The sequence below is a fragment of the Pleurodeles waltl genome, chromosome 5, assembly GCF_031143425.1.
Source record: "Pleurodeles waltl isolate 20211129_DDA chromosome 5, aPleWal1.hap1.20221129, whole genome shotgun sequence".
Classification (NCBI taxonomy): Eukaryota; Metazoa; Chordata; class Amphibia; order Caudata; family Salamandridae; genus Pleurodeles; species Pleurodeles waltl.
This window is the reverse complement of record NC_090444.1, coordinates 1,768,194,061-1,768,216,025: the sequence shown is the minus strand read 5'-3', so window position 1 is coordinate 1,768,216,025 and position 21,965 is coordinate 1,768,194,061. Positions and strand designations below refer to the sequence as shown.

At 47.9% G+C, this 21,965-nt stretch overlaps 1 protein-coding gene across 2 annotated transcripts in view; it reads left to right on the top strand.

The window, feature by feature from the left end:
* LBR (lamin B receptor) overlaps nucleotides 1–21,965 on the top strand; it is a 489,903-nt gene that overhangs the window by 389,821 nt on the left and 78,117 nt on the right. For both annotated transcript variants that reach the window (XM_069236198.1, XM_069236197.1), the window contains one exon: nucleotides 9,656–9,781. In XM_069236198.1, the coding sequence (XP_069092299.1) occupies nucleotides 9,656–9,781 (126 nt within the window). The remainder of the gene's footprint in view (nucleotides 1–9,655; nucleotides 9,782–21,965) is intronic.

Here is a 21,965-nt window from a genome sequence, read left to right as displayed (position 1 = left end):
AGACTTGTGGACCTGCTGAACAAAGAAAAGGTGCCAAACCCTGCCTGCTGCACCCAGGATGCGACAGTCACTGCTAAGGAGCTACTGGACTGACCTCAAGAGACCCAGAGGACCTCCGGGCTTCACCAATTGCGCAAGAACTCCCTCCAGAGTGGAGGTACCACTCTGCAACAAAGAACGAACCAGCAACCCAGTGAGGGCCACTTCACTGACCGGGCGGTAACTTCAGAACCAGAAGTCGCAGCCGACCCTGACGGCCACGAGGACAAACCCTGCAAGTGTTCCAAGTTTGATGGCACTGCGCCCTCCTGAAGCCGAACCGTACCAATACCCTGGGCACTGGGTCAGCTGACATCGGACACCAGGAAAACCAGCCCTCCCGGGGATGAAAAAGGACCAGGAGGAAGCCACAGTCGGGGGACTTCAGGAACACCCCGGATCTCCCTCCAGAGGGCCACCATTGTCCTGTAAGTGGCCCTTACAGTGACTTACCTCCAGATCCCAAAAACATATTTGCGCACAGCTCCTGGCTCACCAATTTGCTCTGCACCTGGCATCCCTGTGTCCTGCAATGAAGATACTGCTGTGTCCTAAGGATCCCTCGCCCCTTGCGACCTCAACACTCCAAGAGGACCCCAAGACCCACCTCTAAACTTGCCTGTGCAGTGCTTTTCCAAGTGGTCACTCGCAGTGGCCCTGCACCACCTCTAGAGACTTTCCATTGCTGCTCCCACCAGAACCAGAAGCCACCCGAACTTCTCCAGCTGGTACAGGGTGCCTGCCAATGACCTTGGCCAACCTGCAAAAGAAAAAATTGGTAACTCAACTGTACGATTTTATATGTAGTTTTAAATGTGACTTTTCATTGATCCCTATGATGCCTAATTACGCACAAAAGACTGTTTTTATTAAACTTCAAAAATCCATATCTCCAAAAGTACTTAACCAATTTTGATAATTATGGTCTTAAAATGTATTTAGAAATCTGAAGTATTTTTATAAATTGGTCTTGAGTTATTCCTTCGAATGTGTTGCATGAGTGATACTGTGAGTACAACAAATGCTTTGCACTTCTCCAAGATTGGCCTAACTGCTCAACCAAGTTACCATAAAAATTAGAGCATTAGGTGATCTAGGGCCAGATGTATCAAAAACCCGTTTTGCGTTTCTTAAATAGCGAATTTTAAGAAACCGCTATTTGAGAAATGCAAAATGGGATGTAAGAAAATATCTGATAGAGACCTCTAGTTGCAGATTTCTTACCTTTGAATTTCCCCAGGCGTCAGTCTAGATCCAGAGATTTTTCTTCGAGCAGTACCTCTGCGTGCCATCAGATGGCATCAGTCAACTCCACGGGCGTCGTTGGCGTCGAGTTTGCCGTGATGATGTTGCAGTCGTATATAGGCGCCACTCTGGCGCGCTGACGTCAGTTCTTTTATTTCTGCGCCACCCTACATGCAGATCCGTTGAGAGCTACCTCAGTCACTTTTTGACTACGACAACACTTTTGTCTAATTCTTTTTGACGAGGTCGTGGATGCGTGGAGGGATGTCCACCAAGACCGATTTTAAGCCCTGCGACTCCTGTCACCGAATGATGTCGGTGACGGATCCGCACCTCGTGTGTCTTTGGTGTCTGGAGTGCGATCACGACCCGAAGTCGTGCTCTGAGTGTCGGGCCCTGAACCCCAATGCTTTGAGGGAGCGGTCCCTAAAGCTCATGGCGGGCCGACACTCGACTCTGCGGCGCTCATGGTCTTGATCGAGAGGAAGGTCTCGAGACCGGCCGCGGAGTCACCACCACTCTTCGTCCTCGAAGTCATTGGGACATTCGGGTCATAAGAAGAAGAAGTTGAAGAAGGGCAAGCGTTCTTCAACTTCACTCTGTCGCTCGGATGATGCGGCACGGGAAGAGCATCAACGCTTTAGGCCTCCTTCCTCAGAGCCTTTATCTGGGTCGTCCCGCACTGCCCGGGAGCCGGATCCACCCCTGCCTAGCTCAAAGAGTTTTATGAGGCAATACGCCTCATTTTTGGGCAGACCAACCCACCTTCGGCGCCCTCGGGCACAGGTGAGTTGGTGGGGGCCCTTGGGGTCAAAGTCGTCGGCTTCGGCCACGGCTCCGGAGGGCTCCTCCGGATGCAATCGCGTATCCGTCCCAGTGACGGTCGTGCCACTGCGACCTTCCCCAGTGTCGGGTCAGACGTCAATACTTCCGACGCCGGTTGGGCCCACAAACTACGTCGACCCCATTCTCATACCCTACGACTTAGAGCCGGAACAACGTCGCTTGACACCGATTCCGTTCTCTTTGGGCTTTCCTGGGCCCAGGGTTGATCCAGACCCTTATGCTTATGGGTATGGATACGCGGAGAGTATGGAGTGGACTTTGGACCATTTAGAATACCAGCTTCACCCCCAAATGGACTGGGTGCAGGATTTGGATGATGCCAGTGGTCTAGACACCTCCCCTGAAACTGGTATGCTCTCTTCTCTTACCATGGCTACTGAGTAGGGTGACTCAAACTCCATTGTGGTGAGAAGGGCGGCCGAGGTCTTGGACCTCGAGCTACCTTCTGTGGAGGTTAGGCCTAATATCCTAACCGACGTGCTTCAGCCGGGGTCTTCCACATCAGAACCCCTTTTTCTCTTTAATGAGGCACTGACGGCCGTCCTTTTGGGTACTTGGCCCAGACCCAGCACAGGGGCTCCTGTGAATAGGACGACTGCCCGCCACCATCGGCCTTCGCCGACAGACCCAAAATTCCCCACCCCACGCCTGAGAGCCTTGACCTCCAGGCTTCCTCTTCATCTGGCGCATTCCCTTCCGTACCCCTGGATAGGGAACCAAAAAGACTGGACAACTTGGGGAAGAAGTTGTGTTCTTCCAACAGTCTAGCGCTGCGGTCCATGAACATGATATTCCCATACTCTCTGGGATACGGTCGCACAAGTGCCGCCTTGAGTTCCAGAGGAGGCTCGGACTGTCCTTTCCCAAGCCGTAACAGATGGGAGGGACGCAGCAAAGTTATGATTCATTGTGGACTGGATACGACCAACTCTTTGGGTAGATGGTTGCATAGACAGTGGCATTGAGACGTCACACCTGGCTGAGAACATCTAGCTTTTCAGGGGATGTTCAGCAATCCTTGATAGACATGCCCTTTGATGGCACACGTCTCTTTGGAGACAAGGCGGACTCGGCGCTCGAGCGCTTCAAGGATTCTCGAGCCACGGCCCAGTCCCTTGGCCTCGCGCCTGCCCCTAGACCACAGCAGTCCGTCTTTCATGGCTACGGAAGGGGCACCCATCCACGTCCTTTTCCCCCTGGCCATCGGCCCGCGCATCCTGTACAGCCCCTGCGTCGTCCCGGGATCCCACGCCCCCGGGAATCAGGGAGCCTGGAGGTCGCCCAGTCCACCCCAGCCCCGCTTCAGCCTCCAAACCTTCCTAGTCTGCAGGTACACCAGGAACCAGTTGGCGACAGGATTTGCCATCACCTGCCCCAATGGCAATCCGTTACCTAGGACAGGTGGGTTCTCCAGATTGTCCAAAGGGGCTACTCCCCTCCTTTCGAGATACCTCCTCCAGTCAAGCCACCTTCATACAATCACATATCGGAGGATCATATGGGGCTTCTCTGCTAGGAAGTCCAAGCCCTTTTGGCTAAAGGAGCTATAGAGAGCGTTCCGTTGCCAGAGGTAGGTCGAAGTTGCTATTCCCGCTACTTTCTGATGCTGAAAAAGGACAAAGGTCTTTGTCCTATATTAGATCTTCGGTCCATCAACCTCTTCCTCAAGAAGAAGTTCAAAATGTTGACATTGGCTCAGGTCCTATCTGCCCTGGATCCTGGAGACTGGATGGTAGCATTGGACTTGCAGGACGCATACTTCCACATTCCCGTCTTGCTGGCCCACAGACGTTACCTACGATTTGTGGTAGGTCACAAGCACTTTCAGTTTACTGTGCTCCCTTTTGGCCTTACCAGTGCCCCTCCAGTATTCACAAAAGTGATATTAGTGGTGGCAGCTCATCTGCGCAGGTTAGGGGTCCCAGTCTTCCCCCTACCTCGTCGATTGGCTGTTGAAAGCGAACTCGCCCCAGACAGTTGTCTCCCACCTCCAGACCACGGCAAACCTTTTGCATTTGCTGAGGTTCACAATCGACGTGCCGAAGTCACACCTGACTTCTTCTCAATCGCTCCCTTTCATCAGAGCTTTTCTGGATACAGTGCAGTTTAGGACATATCCTCCTGAAAAGCGAGTCCAGGATATTCAGGCTATGATACCGATGTTTCATCCTCTATCCTGGATTTCAGTGAGAATGACTCTGAGACTGCTGGGCCTCATGGCCTCCTGCATCCTGCTATTTCAAAAAGCCAGATGGCAAATGCGGGCTCTGCAGTGGGACCTGAAGTTCCAGTGGGCGCAGCATCAGGGGAATCTCTCCAACAAGGTCCAGCTCTCAGAAGGAACTGCGGGAGACCTGCAGTGGTGGTTAACAAATCAGGATTGGGTCAAAGGCAGATCCCTCTCCTTTCCCCAACCAGATCTTACAGTCGTGATAAATGCGTCACTCCTGGGATGGGGCAGCCACATGGGAGAGACGGAGATCAGAGGCCTCTGGTCTCCGGCGGAAACCCGGGCTCCATATCAATCATCTGGAGCTCCGAGCGATTTGACTAGCATTGAAAACATTTAGTGCAGGTGTTCAGGAACACCACCACCATCATGTGGCACTGCAAGAAGGAGGGCAGAGTGGGGCTGTGGGGCCTTTTTCAAGAGGCTCTTCGCCTCTGGACTTGGCTGGAACATCAGGGCATTTCCCTAGTTGTTCAACATCTGGCAAGTTCTCTGAACTAGTGGTGTCTCCATTTGGAGGTGGCATGAGGACTCTTTCAGCAGTGAGAAGAGCCTTGGTTAGATCAGGTTGCCTTTGAAGAGAATGCGCAATGTCAGCAGTTTGCGCGCTGGAGTTTCCAAGGCTGCTATCCCTTGGAGACGCTCTTTGTCTCAAGTGGAGTTCACGTCTCCTGTACACCTTTTAACCCATACCCCTTCTGCCCAGAGTTCACAAGAAGATAAGAAATGACAGGGCCCAAGTTATTCAAAGAGTCTGGTATACTGAACTTCTGAAAATGAGCATCGATCCCACAATTACGCCTCCCCTTCGGGAAGATGTTCCATTGCAGCAGCAGGGGAGGCTCCTCCACCTGAACCTGTGAACTCTACAACTTCTTGGGTGGAGATTGAGTGGCAACAGTTGATAGCTTTTGACCTTCCTCCCGAAGTCTGTAATGTTATCTTGGCATCCAGGCATCCCTCCACCAAAACAGTATATGCCAGCTCTTGGTAAAAGATTGTAAAACATTGTACAGATAAGTCTATTGACCCTCTTTCTACCTCTCTTTCTGATATTCTTCTCTTCATTCTCACTGTTGCCCAGCAGGTCTCGGCTCTGGTTACTCATAAGTGTTATCACTCTGCTCTGTCCGTCTTCCTGCGGCTGCCTGACCGACCCTCTTTATTTAAGCCTCCTATTGTAAATATATTTCGTAGAGGGCTTGTACATGATTCCCCTTCACCCTTCATCATGCCTCATTGGGACCTAAATCTGGTTCTCGCTTACCTCATGTGTACTCCCTTTGAGCCGTTGCACAATTGTCTGCTCCGGCTGCTTACAGTCAAGACAGCCTTCCTACTGGCAATAACATCTGCCCGCAGGGTGAGTGAGCAAAAAGAACAAATGATGTACAGAATGGAGAGCAAATCAAACATTCACCCCCAGTCACAAAGATCTGGGTTTAATCCATCGTTCTTTTGCTCACCACGCCACCCCAGGTTGGACCCAGCCATATGCAAATCAGTCTTGACCCTGTTCCCCAATTGATGGATTAAACCCAGATCTGTGACGGGTGTGAATGTTTGATTTGTCCTGCATTCCGTCCATCATCTGTTGTTTTTGCATTTGTCACCCCAAGTGGGAAGGGTATGCCCAGACGTGGGTCCCGTGCTTGCTATGCCACCAGATTCAAGCTAGCCTGGCTGATGAAGGGTGACACTCTGAAACCGGTCCCAGGATGCCTGTTTCTGGTCCAGGGAAAACCTGGCCTGGCAGTTTGGGCTGGACTGTTCCCATGGGGAACAGGGTCAAGACTGATTTGCATATGGCTGGGTCCAAACTGGAATGGCATGGCAAGCAAAACAATTGATGGATTAAACCCAGATCTGTGACTGGGGGTGAATGTTTGATTTGTTCTGCATTCCGTCCATCATCTGTTGTTTTCACAGGGTGAGTGAGCTGCAGCCTTTATCATTCAAGCCTCCCTATCTGTTGTGTTTTCTGACAAAGAGGTGCCTCACACCAGTGCCTCATTTCTCCTGAAAGTGATTACACCATTCCATTTGGGACAGTCTTTCACACTCCCCACGTTTTACGCTTATCCTCATCTCTAAAGCAGGGGTCTCCACCTTTTTCTATAGTGAGAGCTACTTATGTTCAGTGAAACTTATTGAGAGATAGTGATATTATTAGTGTTATAATGACGTCCACAATAGACAAGATTACATTAGCTGCCACCACATGCAAGGTTGCTACCAGCCATTACCTCAGTGCATGCTTGCCAGCACTAATACAATGAAGGTTTTGACCCTTTGGAATGCCTCTCGTGGGTTATACATAACAGTCAGAGCTCCAATGCCTTTAGTACCAAGGTAATACCAGCCCAATGCCACATAATTTATCACTCACATATCGGCTTTACATATATGTTGGAAATTCAGCCATGTTTCTTCAAATATCAGCTTATGAGTTCTGAAAATAAACACATTTTTATTTCAAATACATAATTTCCATTTTTTTACATGTATGTTAATCCAGCCAAGTAAAAGCTTCTAATTTAATAGGCTGGGCTGCACACAAGAGAGCTACTTACAGGAAGCTGGAGATTTACCAGTAGCTCTCAAGCTACTCATTGGAGATGCCTGCTCTAAAGAAGAGAAGCGACTCCACCGTCTGGACCCAAAAGAAGCATTGTCATTCTGCTTTGACCATGCAAAAGAGTTCTGGGTGGACGACCAACTCTTTGTGGGCTATATAGGAGCTAAGAAATGTCAGACAATTCAGAAACAAACCATTTAGCACTTGGTCGTTCTCATTATCAAGATTTGCTATGCCCTGGCTAAAAAGCAGCCTACCAAGGGGTAACAGGCCCATTTCACCAGGGGAAAAGCTGCGGCCACGGTGTTTGCTCATGGAGTCCTGGTCCTGGATATCTACTAGGTAACACTGTGGGTGTCTGCACATGGTTGCAAAACACTGCTGCCTGGGCAGTCAGGTCCGTAGGGACAGGCATTTGTCTGCAGTCTTCCGCCAGGATGGTATGGCTTGGGTATCTGTTCAAGGGTGAGGAATCTGCAGCTAGAAGTCTCTGCCAAATGAACAGATTGCTTACCTTCTGTAATGCCTTATCTGGTAGATATCATATCTAGCTGCAGATTCCTTACAGAACCAGAAATGCTAAAATAATTGCAGAATAGCAAGAATACTGTTGGTGTTCACCTTAAGCTTATGTTTTGAGTGAAATGCCGACAGTTTGCAGAAAACCCAGAATACTTCAACGTCTTACAGTAAAGCCTCAAAGTTTGACATTATAAAATGCAGAGAGCCACACTATCGCCCACCTGAGGCAATTGTTTCCCAACTTTTTGTTGAAGTGTTGGAAGTCCATATCAATGAAAATATTTTTGCTGCAAAAACACTAATTTTGCTGTCTAGGGAAAGCACAGAAAACCTGAAAAAAAGTGCAGCTGAATACACAGCATTATACCGTAGTCTGAAAACTGCACACTGTTCCCTTAAGAAACCATTCTCTTCCCGATCTCAACATAAAGTGGTACTAAAGCCGGCTGAATCTGACAATGTGCTGTCCACTTAGTTTGCTCTTCGGGGAGGTCTTTAGTCTCATTAGCAAGGCTTAGTTCTGCATCTGATAGTCACACTCACAGTTTACACTTCTATAAATGGAGATTGAGCTAAATCAACTGAAAGGTCCTGATGTTCTGCCAGAGGTGTTAGATGATATTCTAGCTGCTCGCTGCCCTTCCATAAAGTCCATCTTTTTTGCACGCTCGTCTAAGTTCTTCACCTGGGGTAGAGAGGTTGACTCTCTTTAGGTGATGTTCTTCTGTTAATTTTATCTATGTTCCGCAAAGGCTCTGCTATAGACAATTTTAAAGGTTACTTATCAGCTCTCTTAGCCTTTCCTCATTTTCCTGATTGATGCTCTTTATTCAACTCACTCATTGTGATCTGTTTGTTAAAAGAGCTCTTGTGTGTTTGCACTAGCTCCCTTTATTATACTGTAGTGGGACCTTACTTTGGTTCCTGCTTTTCTGATACATGCTCTTTTTAAACTGAGCACAGTTACACCATAATACTTTTGACTCCCATGACTATATGTCTTATGGCCATCATGTCTTGGTGCTGTGTGAGTAGCGAGTGATGTCTTTTCAGCCATATATGCCACCTTTTTTACTGAAAAAGTTGGTGCTCCAGCCTTAAGCATCCTTTATCCCGAAAATGGTGTCTTCCTTACATGTAGCTTAAATAAAAGGGTGGGCCATAATGCTTGTGTAGGTTAAGGTGCAAATGCATGGATTATAGAAAAATGCCACCCCAGCCCCGTTCATGTCCTGAGACCCCCTCCCCGCCCCCTACCCTACCCCACACCCCCAAACCCTAACCACAATGGTTGAAATGCAAAAGATGGGCTCCAGACCTACGATATGAGTCTAATTAGAGAATTGAAACACAACCAGATATTGTCCCTTGTTTGATCATTGGTCCTTTTACCTTATCACTTCTTCGAATTTTGGGTAATCCAGTTGAATCATCAATCCCTGTTTGCGTTAAATTCTCCTTGGCGTTGCACCCAAAAAATTTATTTTCAAATACAAAAAGCACCATGAGCACTTTAATCTGTTCTCTTTCATGTGGGACAATTCCATCACACTCCTCGCGGTTCTTCTCTCTGTCACATCCCTCTAAGGGGGAGGAGGAGAAGTACTACTGGTTGGATTGTAGATGTACCCTCAATTTCTACATTGATAGGTCTAGGGAACACCGGTTGATGATCAACTCGTTAGATTCAAGATTTCGATAAGATTCTAGATTTTTATCAATCTGCTCTAGGCGTGGACCAAAAAGGAGCTCCTGAATGTCTTAAAGCTTATTCACCTTGGCAAAATCTGGTTCTACAGCACTACCTAGACACAGTCTAGGGTTGGACATCATCCAGGCTGCTACATGGGCATCTCTCCATATCTTCACCAGGAATTACTATATTGACTCTAAGGTTCACAGGAAGGCATTTCACCTGCTCGACCGTGCTGTAAATTCCACTTCTCAAATGCATCATCTTTGTGGGGTTACTGCTTTGGTATTTAATCAGAAGGTGAAAATTGTATTGGTTGTACTCAGTACTGGACTTGGTAAATTTATTTTTATGGTTGCCTTAAGGTAAGTGAAACTTCTCCACTGGCAGTGTACCAGCCTCAATTCATCTACCTAATTTGATTATATTTACCATGTTTATCACTCAGAGATTGAGAGAGTAATTAAGGCAAAAAAGGAATAACCAAACTGCTTATTTTTAGGTTACCATCAATTTGGTGATGCTTTTCGCTGAAATGAAAGTGAACGAACGTGATGTACCTTCTCTGTCCATGATCTTGGTGAACTCTTTCCAGCTCTTGTATGTAGTGGATGCTCTGTGGAATGAGGTAAGTTAAGTATTTTTAACAAATGTAAAATTATGGAAACAAAAATATTTCCAATCTGGTGGATAATTCTTGCTGCTGAGTACTCGCCTATTAAATATCCGTGGGTGCCAAATTGTGTCTATCCAAGTCCTCCAAGGAAAAACAGAGGAAGCTCACGAAAAATAGGAAACATGGACAAAGTGTGCCTCAAGGGCATTCAAAGTGTAGGTAGAAGGCTCCCCAGGATTACCTTACTTATTTGAAGTTGACTTTGGAGCTGTAGTTGGGAACTGTGATCACTCCTGAGAAGTTGTGCTATCCCTGGGGACTTCCTCTGCTCCTACGTGGCCCATGCCGTTATAGGTGCCAGTGCCGGTGCCAGTCCCAGCTTCACCAGAGTCAAGATGCTGATTCAGATATTTCTTCATGCCTTGATGGAGATGTTCTATTGTGCATGAGTCCACTCTTGCGCTCCTCTCGTCCCCATGGGATCCTTTAGGGCTCCTATTGGGATTCTGTCTGCAGGCCTTCCCACAGTTCCTCAAGGAACAATTCTGATGCGAAGGGACACTCGCCTGTTGACTTTCCCCTGGTGTCAATGCAGACGCTAACCTCAGTACCGTCAATGTTACTACTGGTTCTAATGCCACCTGCCTTTGGGGCAGCCAAAATCAAAATACAGTGCTATTCTGCATAGGCTTGGGACAGAGACCCAAATGACTGTGGAGGAGCAGCATGATATCTCATCTCAACACTTCTGGCATATGTTGTACGATATCATCATTACTGATGCCGATTCAATTTGAACACCTGACATTGTCCAGCATATCACTGTTCTGTAATTGAGAAGGCTGCTGATGTAGTGGATGTGAGCAACTGTGTGTTGTTAATCTGTGCTAGCACTGTCAATGTGTATAAGAGTGGTCTCTAATGCTGCTGTGCCCATTCTATGAGTGGGAAAAATAAATCACTATTGGTCCCTGAAGTCTAATTGCTCTATGTATGAGGGACCCTTGCATTTCTGCTTCTGACTGACCTGAACTTGGACATTTGACTTGATTAACGTTGCACGGCTGCAGTCATACTACCCCTTTGCCTTATGTTATTAAAGCTTGCTAAAATATTGTCGACTAGAAACTTCTAGCTGCAAAGTTCTCACTTTTTGAATATCGCCCGGGTGTCAGGCTGGTCCAGAACATTTCATCAGTACCTCTACATGCTGGCACAGATGCCATTCCTCTCTGGAGATGACGTACGGAGCCTATATGGGTACCACTTCTGTGCACTGAGGTCAGTTCCTTTCTTTCCATGCTTCCTAACACAGATCCGGAGCTTCCTGAGAGATGACACTTTACCACACTATGTTTTCCAAATTTCTAGAGTGTGTAAGGGATGTTTCCCCTAAAACCAACAGGTTTTTAAGCCCTTTTGAGAGTGTAGTTAACAAATCTCTGTGACAGATCCCCATCAGCTCTGCCACTGGTATCTGGGGTCGAGTCACGACTCCAAGGACTGCAGTGGCAGCGTTTATGAACCCAAAGGCCATCCAGGATATGAAGATAAACTTTACATCGCCAAGCATAAGAAGAAACCTTGCAGAGGCTGCTTGGAGTCGCAGTCCATGTCTAAGGTTTGGCCCCCTTTCCTTCTCTAGGAATCACCAAAGCTACTCAAGAGTCCGGTCTTCACCGCGATCAGAATTGTCTAGTAAGTCAAAAAATAAGTGTCAATCAAAGCAGAACTCAGCCCTCTGTCGTAACTCGCTCTCTGAGGTAACGCCATGGCTTTGAACCTCGCTCTTGGAATCAAATGACTTTGGAACTGAGCCCTCAACCGGTTTCGGCACAGCCGCGGGCCGCCTACCAACTCCTCACAACAGATCGAAGAGTTCTGTGTAGCCGTGCTCTGGCTCTTCAGATCCTTGCGGACCCGCTCTGGCATGCCTTTGGGCCCCAAGGAGCTAAGAGGGCTTCCACATTGAATACCACTGGTGGGTCCACTCTTGCCACTGAATACCACTGGTGGGTCCACTCTTGCCACCAATTTGAGCTTCCGAGCCTGTTATGATGTCTGAAGCCTGCCTCAGGTGCCACGAGCCATACGGGGAGGGTCAACGCCATAAGTCCCATCCTTCTGCCAAAGCAGTAATAGGCCAGTCGAAACAAGCATAAGGGAGGGCCTGTCAGGGTTTGCACCAGGTGGAAAAGGTGCTGAAGGCTTCCTAATTGCCTGAGGGGTTGGGTCGAGGTGGTATCATTAAGGTGACTCTCAGGAAGCCAGCGACTCACACACTGTAATTTTTCTGCCAAGTAGTAGCACTCACAATTGAGAGCCCTGAGCCCACCCTTCTGTGTGGGCAGTTGCAGTTTTAACAGAGCCACCGTGCAGCGGCTGTTGCTACAGGTCAGGTTTTCCAGCAGTGAGTCAAGTGCAAGGAAAGAAGCATCTGGCAGTTTCAGAGGGAGGCTACCTAAGTGGTACAAAAGATGCAGGATGATAACGATTTTTGAGAGATCTATTTCCAGAATGCAATTTGGTTGCAGAGCACCTTCATCGGCCAGGTAAGATTAACATCCAGCAGGTCAGGTGTTGTAGGAAAATGGCTTCTTGTTGCAGTTAACCCTCCACTTTTTGCCTGATATTGATGCTGACTTGACTGAGAGTGTGCTGGGACCCTGCTAACCAGGCCTCAGCACCAGTGTTCTTTCACTAAAAAGGTACCATTGTTTCCACAATTGGCACCACTCTGGCACATAGATAAGTACCTTGTAAAAGGTACCAGTGGTACCAAGGGCCCTGTGACCAGGGAAGGACCCTAAGGGCTGCAGCATGTGTTGTGCCACCCGAAGGGACCCCTCACCTAACATATGCACACTGCCAGTGCAGATTGTGTGTGTGTGTGTGTGTGTAGTGACAAAGGCAAAGTCGACATTGCATCCCCCTCAGGGTGCCATGCCCACAACCCACTGCCTGTGGCATAGGTAGGTCACCTCTCTAGCAGGCCTTACAGCCCTAAGGCAGGGTGCACTATACAACAGACGAGGGCATAGCTGCATGAGCACTATTCCCCTACAGTGTCTAAGCCAATTCTTAGACATTGTAAGTGCAGGGTAGCCATAAGAGTATATGGTCTGGGAGTTTGTCAAACACGAACTCCACAGGTCCATAATGGCTACACTAAAATCTGGGAAGTTTGGTATCAAACGTCTCAGCACAATAAATGCACACTGATGCCAGTGTGCAATTTATTCTAACATGCACCCAGAGGGCATCTTAGAGATGCCCCCTGAACACCAATCTGACTTCTAGTGTAGGCTGACCAGTTCCTGCCAGCCTGCCACACACCAGACAAGTTGCTGGCCACATGGGGAGAGTGCCTTTGTCACTCTGTGGCCAGGAACAAAGCCTGTACTGGGTGGAGGTGCTTCTCACCTCCCCCTGCAGGAACTGTAACACCTGGCGGTGAGCCTCAAAGGCTCACCCCTTTTGTTACAGCACCCCAGGGCATCCCAGCTAGTGGAGATGCCCGCCCCTCCGGCCACTGCCCCCACTTTTGGCAGCAAGGCTGGAGGAGATAATGAGAAAAACGAGGAGGAGTCACCCACCAGTCAGGACAGCCCCTAAGGTGTCCTGAGCTGAGGTGACCCCTTCCTTTAGAAATCCTCCATCTTAGTTTTGGAGGATTACCCCAATAGGATTAGGGATGTCCCCCCCTCCCCACAGGGAGGAGGCACAAAGAGGGTGTAGTCACCCTCAAGGACAGCATCCATTGGCTTCTGCCTTCCCAGACCTAAACCCACCCCTAAATCTAGTATTTAGGGGCACCCCAGAACCCAGGAAATCAGATTCCTGCGACCTGAAGAAACAAGAAGGACTGCTGACCTACAAGCCCTGCAGAGAAGACAGAAGACAACAACTGCTTTGGCCCCAGCCCTACCGGCCTGTCTCCTGACTCGAAAACCTGCTCCAGCTACGCATCCTACAGGGACCAGCGACCTCTTAAGCCACAGAGGACTGCCCTGGACTAAAGGACCAAGAAACTCATGTGAGCAGCGGCTCTGCTCAACAACAGTATCTTCTTTGCAACAAAGAAGCAACTTTTAAAGACTTAACGTTTCCCGCCAGAAGCGTGAGACTCTACACTCTGCACCCAATGTCCCCGGTTCGACCTGCAGAAAACCAACACCTCAGGGAGGACTCTCCGGCGACTGCGAGCCCATGAGTAACCAGAGACGACCCCCCTGAGCCCCCACAGCGACGCCTGCAGAGAGAATCCAGAGGCTCGGTGACCGGGACTGCCTGGAACAAGGGACCCAACGCCTGGAACCAACACTGCACCCGCAACCCCCAGGACCTGAAGGAACCGAACTTCGACGCAGGAGTGACCCCCAGGCGACCCTCTGTCTTTTCCAGGTGGCGGCTGTCGCAACAAGCCCCCCCTGTGTCTGCCTGCAGCTCTAGAGTGACCCCCAGGTCCCTCCATTGAAACCTATACAAAACTCAACGCCTGCTTTGCACACTGCACCCGGCCGCCCCTGTGTCGCTGAGGGTGTGTTTTGTGTGCCTACTTGTGTTCCCCCCAGTGCTCTACAAAACCCCCCTGGTCTGCTCCCCCGAGGACGCGGGTACTTACCTGCTGGCAGACTGGAACCGGAGCACCCCTGTTCTCCATAGGCGCCTATGGGTTTGGGCACCTCTTTGACCTCTGCACCTGACCGGCCCTGAGCTGCTGGTGTGGTAACTTTGGGGTTGCCTTGAACCCCAAACGGTGGGCTGCCTATGCCCCAGGACTGAGACTTGTAAGTGTTTTACTTACCTCCTAATCTAATCTTTACTTACCTCCCCCAGGAACTGTTGATTTTTGCACTGTGTCCACTTTGAAAATAGCTTATTGCCATTTTTACTAAGACTGTACATGATATTGTTTTCATTCAAAGTTCCTAAAGTATCCAAGTGAAGTACCTTACATTTAAATACTTTAAATGTAAATCTTGAACCTGTGGTTCTTAAAATAAACTAAGAAAATATATTTTTCAATATAAAAACCTATTGGCCTGTAGTAAGTCTGAGTGTGTGTTCCTCATTTACTCCAGTATTGGAACTTTCATAGATTCACATGCTTGAATCATTCCCCGTCATCGAGATGGGAGTCCCCGGTATAATTTACACAAGTAGTGTCAAGATATAATAACAAAGAAAAAAAAGGCCCTAGGCCTCTTCAATGTAAGTCTATCAGTCATTTTGTGAAAAGGACAAAACTTGAGCATCCACCAATCAGGCGACAGCACCCTCTAGAATCCTCCTGAGAGAAGCTCCAGCACCTCAGATTTTTCTACCGCACGTCGTGCTAGGGAGTCTCCTCAGAGCTCTGCTCTTTCTTCACACCTTTTCAACATTTTCTCTCAGAGAAACTTATCTAACTTGATTTGTCAACTATTTTCCAACTATGTCTGGCAAGGAGAAGAAGGATCTTTTCAGAGACTGCAAGACTTGTGGAAAGAAAAGGCTTCATTCTGAAGACCCTCACCAGGACTGCATTTACTGCCTCTACCTAGACCATTCAGCTAAAGACTGTAAGATTTGTCGTACCTTTTCCTCTAAGACTTTAAAGGACATGGAAGGCATATTATTGATATGGCTGCAGAAACTAAAACATAGAGAAAATCCAGTTTCTGACTCTGAGAGTGATGAATCTTCAGCATCCAAGAGATCATCAAAGAGGGCGAGATCAGGCTCAAGATCTCCCTCCCAACTCTCAAGAAAAGCCCACAAAAAGACTGCTTCAGGGTCTTATAAGGGGCGCAGCCCATCTTCCTCTCCTAAGAAAGCTTCCAGGAAAGAGGGGAAAAGTCATTCTACCAGTTCAGAGAGGCACAGAAAATCTTCCTCTGTACCACCATCTATGCCTTTTAAGAAGCCATCCTCCGTACCTGGGGAAAAAAGCATAGTCGACGACGGATTCGTCGACGGTACCGTCGGTGAGTACTTTTCCGATGACGAAGACAACGTCGACAAGGACAGTTACCCCACTGTCGACGAGAACTGCAACTACGACATCAGCGTCGACGACCGTCTACACGTCGTCAACGGCGCTGATGTCAGTGTCAGCACTACCGTCGGCGACCTCGTCGACGGTAGACTCATTGGCGAGACTTTCTTCTATCAAGATCTCCGTGCGCCCAGCATCTACGACACCGCCTACAACGAAGTCTATGTATGCGCCGTCAATGACACCGTCGACAAGGGAGAAACATCAGAAAAGTGTGGAAAAGCTGACGCCAACTCATACATCACCTAATAAGGTGTCCTCCCTTGTTCCAGTGCACCTTTTAGAGGGAGACGAAGACTCCGATGATGAGGGGCCATTTGGAACAGCCCACAGTCCATCCCGACTGAACGTAAAGTATCAGGAAGAGGAGGAGTATGAGGAAGCCTATGACCCCCAATTTTATGCAGAACAACAGCAATACCAACAGGGAGCATATATTCCATCCTACCTATTGACTGACCTCAGCGCGATGTAGGCTGATTACAGCAGGCGGTTTCCCCCTCAGGGAGAACAACCTCCCCCATCGCCCGTCTCTGGGGTTCCCCTCCACATCAGAGGCCAACTTCCTTACCTCTCACGAATGTGGCTACTCCTGATATGACACTTCCTCGGGATACGGACATCTCAGAGGGAGATCAGGAAGAAGGGGAGCTCATGGACACTCACTCCGACGAATACATCATCCCTGCTCCTCCTTCTCCTTCTCAATCTAAGGTGGAATCCCCACCAGAAGACATAGGAGGGTTTCACAATCTTCTTGAGAGAGCTACCAAACGTTTTGCTTTACCAATGCCAACCAAGCAAAATTACTGTTTCCTTTACGACTTTAAGCAACCTTTTCAGAAATCCGTGCGCTCTATCCCGATGGTTAACTACCTGTGGGAAGAGGGTCTTAAAGTCATGCATAATCCGGCTACAGTTACTGCAGTACTACCTCGTTTAGATAAGAAATACAAGGCACCAGACGATGCACCAACATGTCTAACTGGACACCCTCCTCCGGATTCGGTGGTAGCTCAGGCAGCACAAAGAAGATCTAAGAACCCTTCTGCCCCGATTTCCGCACCCCCAGACAAAGAGGGTAGACGGATAGATAATATAGGTAAAAGGTTTTCCTCTATGGCTAGCCTAGTGGTAAGAGCCGCCAACTCTTTGGCTATACTGGCTAACTTTGATAGGCAACTTTGGGCGGACATTGCACCTTATATTGGCCAGTTGCCGGAAGATACAAGATCAGAGGCAAACAAAACTGTACAGGAGGGTCAACGCACGTCTGCAGAACTTATCGACTGCGCAATGGACATTGCAACCACTGCTTTTCGACAGCTCGCCGGTATAGCGGTGCTTAGGAGGCAAGGTTGGCTTAAAGCTACCTCTTTCCATCCAGAGGTGCAAAATAAAATCTTGGACTTACCTTTTGATGGCCAGCGTTGTTAGGAAAACACATTGATGACGCCTTACAATCCATCAAATCGGACACAGACACGGCAAGGTCACTAGGGACCCTGCAATATCGAAAGTCTTCTTTTCGACCTAGAGGGCGTGGCCAGCCCTCATACAGAGGAGGATAGCAACAACACAGATATTCCACCTATCCTTCCTCTTCCCAACAATATCGCCAATACTACTCACAGAGGCAGCCGCCGCAACCCGCCTATGGTAGACCTGGAGGTCGTGGACGCTCAACCCGCCCGGCCAAAGATTCGGCTCGTAGAACTTGATACATCCGAGGCTCTGGCTACGTCCAACTCTCCTCCTTTCATTCTGGGCGGGAGGATATCTCTATTCCTCGAACAATGGCAAGCCATCACTTCAGACAAGTGGGACCTACAATTAGTGGAACGGGCCATATTTTTTAATTTACCCAACTACCTCCCTCCAAACCCTCCCCCCCCCCCGCAGGACTCCTTCAAGATACCCTCAACAACTCAAAAAGGAGATCGACAAAATGCTTCTCAAAGGAGCTATAGAGAAGGTACCTCGAGTCCAGCGGGGAACAGGATTTTATTCCAGGATCTTCCTCATTCGGAAAAAGTGGAAGGATTGGAGGCCGATCCTTGATTTAAGGGAGCTAAATGCCTACTTAAAAAAGAAATTGTTCCGTATGACCAGCCTACAAGACGTCCTCCTGCGTCTCAACCAGGGAGATTTAATGTCTACGCTAGACCTGAAAGACGCATACTTCCACATACCCATCCACCCGGCCCACAGAAAATACCTGAGATTCACCGTAGCCAGCAGCCACTTTCAATTCCGTGTCCTTCTTTTCGGACTGAAATCAGCTCCCAGAATATTTACCAAATGTCTAGCACCAATCGCAGCCTTTCTCAGAAGGAGAAAACACCAAATTTTTCCGTACTTAGACGATTGGCTGATAAAGGCAAAGACCTACGCAGGAGCGCACAGATCAACAAGAAAGTGCGTTTCCTTACTAACCAACCTCGGACTCACCATCAACTGGGAAAAATCCAAGCCTCTACCAGCACGCAACATTACCTTTCTAGGGGCAAAACTGGACACACAATCCACCATTGCATGTCCCACTTTAGAGAGGCAACAAAGGTTACTGACTCTAACAAGTTCCATATAGAAAAGAAGCAAGGTTACTGTCCGTCTGTTCAAGTCTCTATTAGGCATGATGACTTCATGCATACCTCCTAGTTCCTCTATGCCGTTTAAAGATGCGCCCCGTACAGGAGCAATTGAATTGTCAATGGCTCCAAGTGTCAGGCACTTTCGAGGATCAGTTACACATAACTCCAACAATGCTCAGGGCTCTGAGATGGTGGTCTCTAAGGCATCATCTATCAATCGGCCTTTCGTTTCTACAGCAGCCAGCTCCGTGGACCATAACGACGGATGCATCCCTGGAAGGCTGGGGTGCTGTGTTACAGGATCTGCAAATAAGTGGCAAATGGCCACTGCATTTGGCATCAATGCATATCAATTGGCTGGAGCTCAGAGCAGTGCACCTGGCCTTACAGGCGTTTCTCCCCAAGATATCAGGATCACAAGTGGTAATAAGGACAGACAACACCACCACGATGCATTACCTCAACAAACAAGGAGGCACAAGATCTCTCACTCTCTCCAGAGAAGCCCAGACAATCTGGAATTGGGCCTCGCAGCAAGGCATCACATTATCAGCGGTACACGTGCCGGGAATAGACAACAAGACAGCAGATGCACTCAGCAGGCAGAAGTCGAGCTGCTACGAGTTGGAGCTAGACCAGTCAATAGTGAACCACATTGTTTCCCAGTGGGGAACACCAACAGTAGACCTGTTTGCAAGCAAGCACAACGCCAAATGCCAGTTCTTCGCAAGTTGGCCTCACCAGAAGCGATCTTGGGGGAATGCGTTTTCGATAGTCTGGTCAGACATCTTTGCTTACGCCTTTCCTCCAATTCCATTGATCCCACGGGTCTTCACGAAGATGAAATCAGAGCCGTGCACTCTGATATTAATAGCTCCGTACTGGTCGCGTCAGCATTGGTTCGCAGAACTTCTTCTTCTGTCAATCAAGCCTCACATTCCACTGGAGCCGCTTCCCCAAATGTTGACAATGAAAAAGGGCCAGGTTTGGCACCCGGATCCAAAGTCGATGCGTTTATCAGCATGGCTCCTGACCACAGGGAGTTGGCACATTTGAATATCCCTCAGGAATGTAGGGATATTTTGTCAAAAGCCAGAGCGGATAGCACCAATAAAACGTATTATTGTAAATGCAGACGATTCTGTGTCTGGTGTCATCAACAACAGATTGACCCATTAGTCTCACCACCAGAGGAAATATTACCGTACCTATTGCAGCTAGCTCAAGCTGGCCTGGCACATTCTTCCATTAAAGTACACCTAGCAGCGATAGCTGCATACAGACGTTCGTATGCTACACCCTCACTCTACTCCTCTCGTCTGATTAAGAGGTTCTTGAAGGGGCTTTTCAGAGTTTTCCCTCCTTGCAGGCCACCACCTCCTTCTTGGAACCTAAATATCGTCTTAGCACAAATGATGAAGCATCCGTTTGAGCCGATCCATTGTGCTTCTCTCAAGTTCCTTTCATGGAAGGTTGCTTTATTGGTAGCTCTCACATCAGCTAGGCGAGTTAGCGAGGTGCAAGCTCTCTCCATTCAAGAGCCATTCCTACAGCTTAAACATGACAGACTGCTAATGCGCACTAACCCGCATTTTATTCCAAAGGTTCCTTCAGACTTTCACATCAATGAACCTTTAGTCTTCAAATCCTTTTTTCCTCATCCATCCACTCCGGCTGAGAGGGCATTACACTCCTTAGACGTTAAAAGATGTGTTCAATTCTATTTGGACAGGACTAAATCTTTTCGACGCTCTAATCAGCTGTTCGTAGCATACAGTTCTCCTAGGAAAGGACATCCACTCTCCAAGCAGAGTATTTCCAGATGGATCTCCTCAGCCATTCGCTTCTGCCATCAAGCAGCGGGCAAACTTCTGCACTCACCTGTACATGCTCACTCCACGAGGGCAGTCTCATCGTCAGCGGCGCTGTTCGCCAGGTTTCACTACAAGACATTTGTAGGGCAGCAACATGGAAGAGCTGTCATACATTCACAAAACACTACTGCTTGGAATTTCTATCTCGGGGAGAGGTAGCAGTGGGTCAAGCGGTTCTCAGGAATCTCTTCAGGTGAAGGTGAGCCATCTCTTCTCCATCCCTCCATCCTAGAACAGGTATGCACATTGTTTATATCCCTATATTCGCTTACACAGTTACAAAAAAAAAGAAAGTAAAAAAGTTACTTACCTGTAACTGTAGTTCTCCAGTATTGGAATCTTTCATAGATTCACATGCGACCCACCCGCCTCCCCGGAGAAGCTCACTTCACCTCTCTCTCTCTCTCTCTCTCTATTTCTCTCTCTCTTTTTACCTATATTGTACGCACTTGTGCTTGGAAAATCTGAGGTGCTGGAGCTTCTCTCAGGAGGATTCTAGAGGGTGCTGTCGCCTGATTGGTGGATGCTCAAGTTTGGTCCTTTTCACAAAATGACACTGATAGACTGTTAAATTGAAGAGGCCTAGGGCCTTTTTTTCTTTGTTATTAGATCTTGACACTACTTGTGTAAATTATACCGGGGACTCCCATCTCGACGACGGGGAATGATTCAAGCATGTGAATCTATGAAAGATTCCAATACTGGAGAACTACAGTTACAGGTAAGTAACTTATTTTCTTATTGCCTGTGTGTGTACAAGAAATGTTTAACACTACCCTCTGATAAGTCTACTGCTCGACCACACTACTGCAAAATAGGGCATTAGAATGATCTACTTTTCCACTATCTTACCTCTAAGGGAAACCCTTGGACTCTGTGCACACTATTTCTTACTTTGAAATAGTATATACAGAGCCAACTTCCTACACACCCCCATAGAGTATTTTGTTGGGCCTCATTCATAAGGTGAAGGATGCGTAGGACGATTATCTATCTACCAGTAATACCATGAATGGTTTTATCTGCATATTCCTCACCCCGATATCTGCTCTCCAGTGGTATCGTGATGTGCATAATAAGATCTTAAAGAATGCAAACATGTCAAATGCTTTTATTGTTGCTGCATTTTAAATACTGTTATTGTTGTTACATATGCTTTCTCTCAGTTCTTCTCCTCTAGCCTTGATGGAGAGCAAGAAAAGTAATAGGTAGTGAGTCCAGTGTGCCGTTTTGCATCTAATAAACTCAGTTGTCATCATATCATCTGGTGAACGGAGTCGTGGATAAAACTTCATGTTGCCATATGGCAACACTGGAGAGCTATTGCTGAGAAAAAGATTCCCAGCCAAAGTGGTGTCTGTAGGCATATCTGTGGGAAAATTATTTATCCACTAGAAATATTGTTAATGAAGGTAAGTACTGCTCACAAGCAACCCTCCTTCCTCACTGGACAAGGGTTCACTGGTTGCTCCCTTTCAGTCATGTGCTTTGAAAATCTATATGATGGTCTATAGGGAAAGTGGGATTGCTCAGTACATTTACTTGTTGGTTAAAGTTTGGGTGCTTTTCAGTGAAATGAATGTACTACCATACAAACACTTTGTAGATCTAGAAACATTTTAAAAGTGTTTATCTGGGATTTTCAGACTGACTAAAGGATGTTGAAGTATGAAATATACCAATGCTGC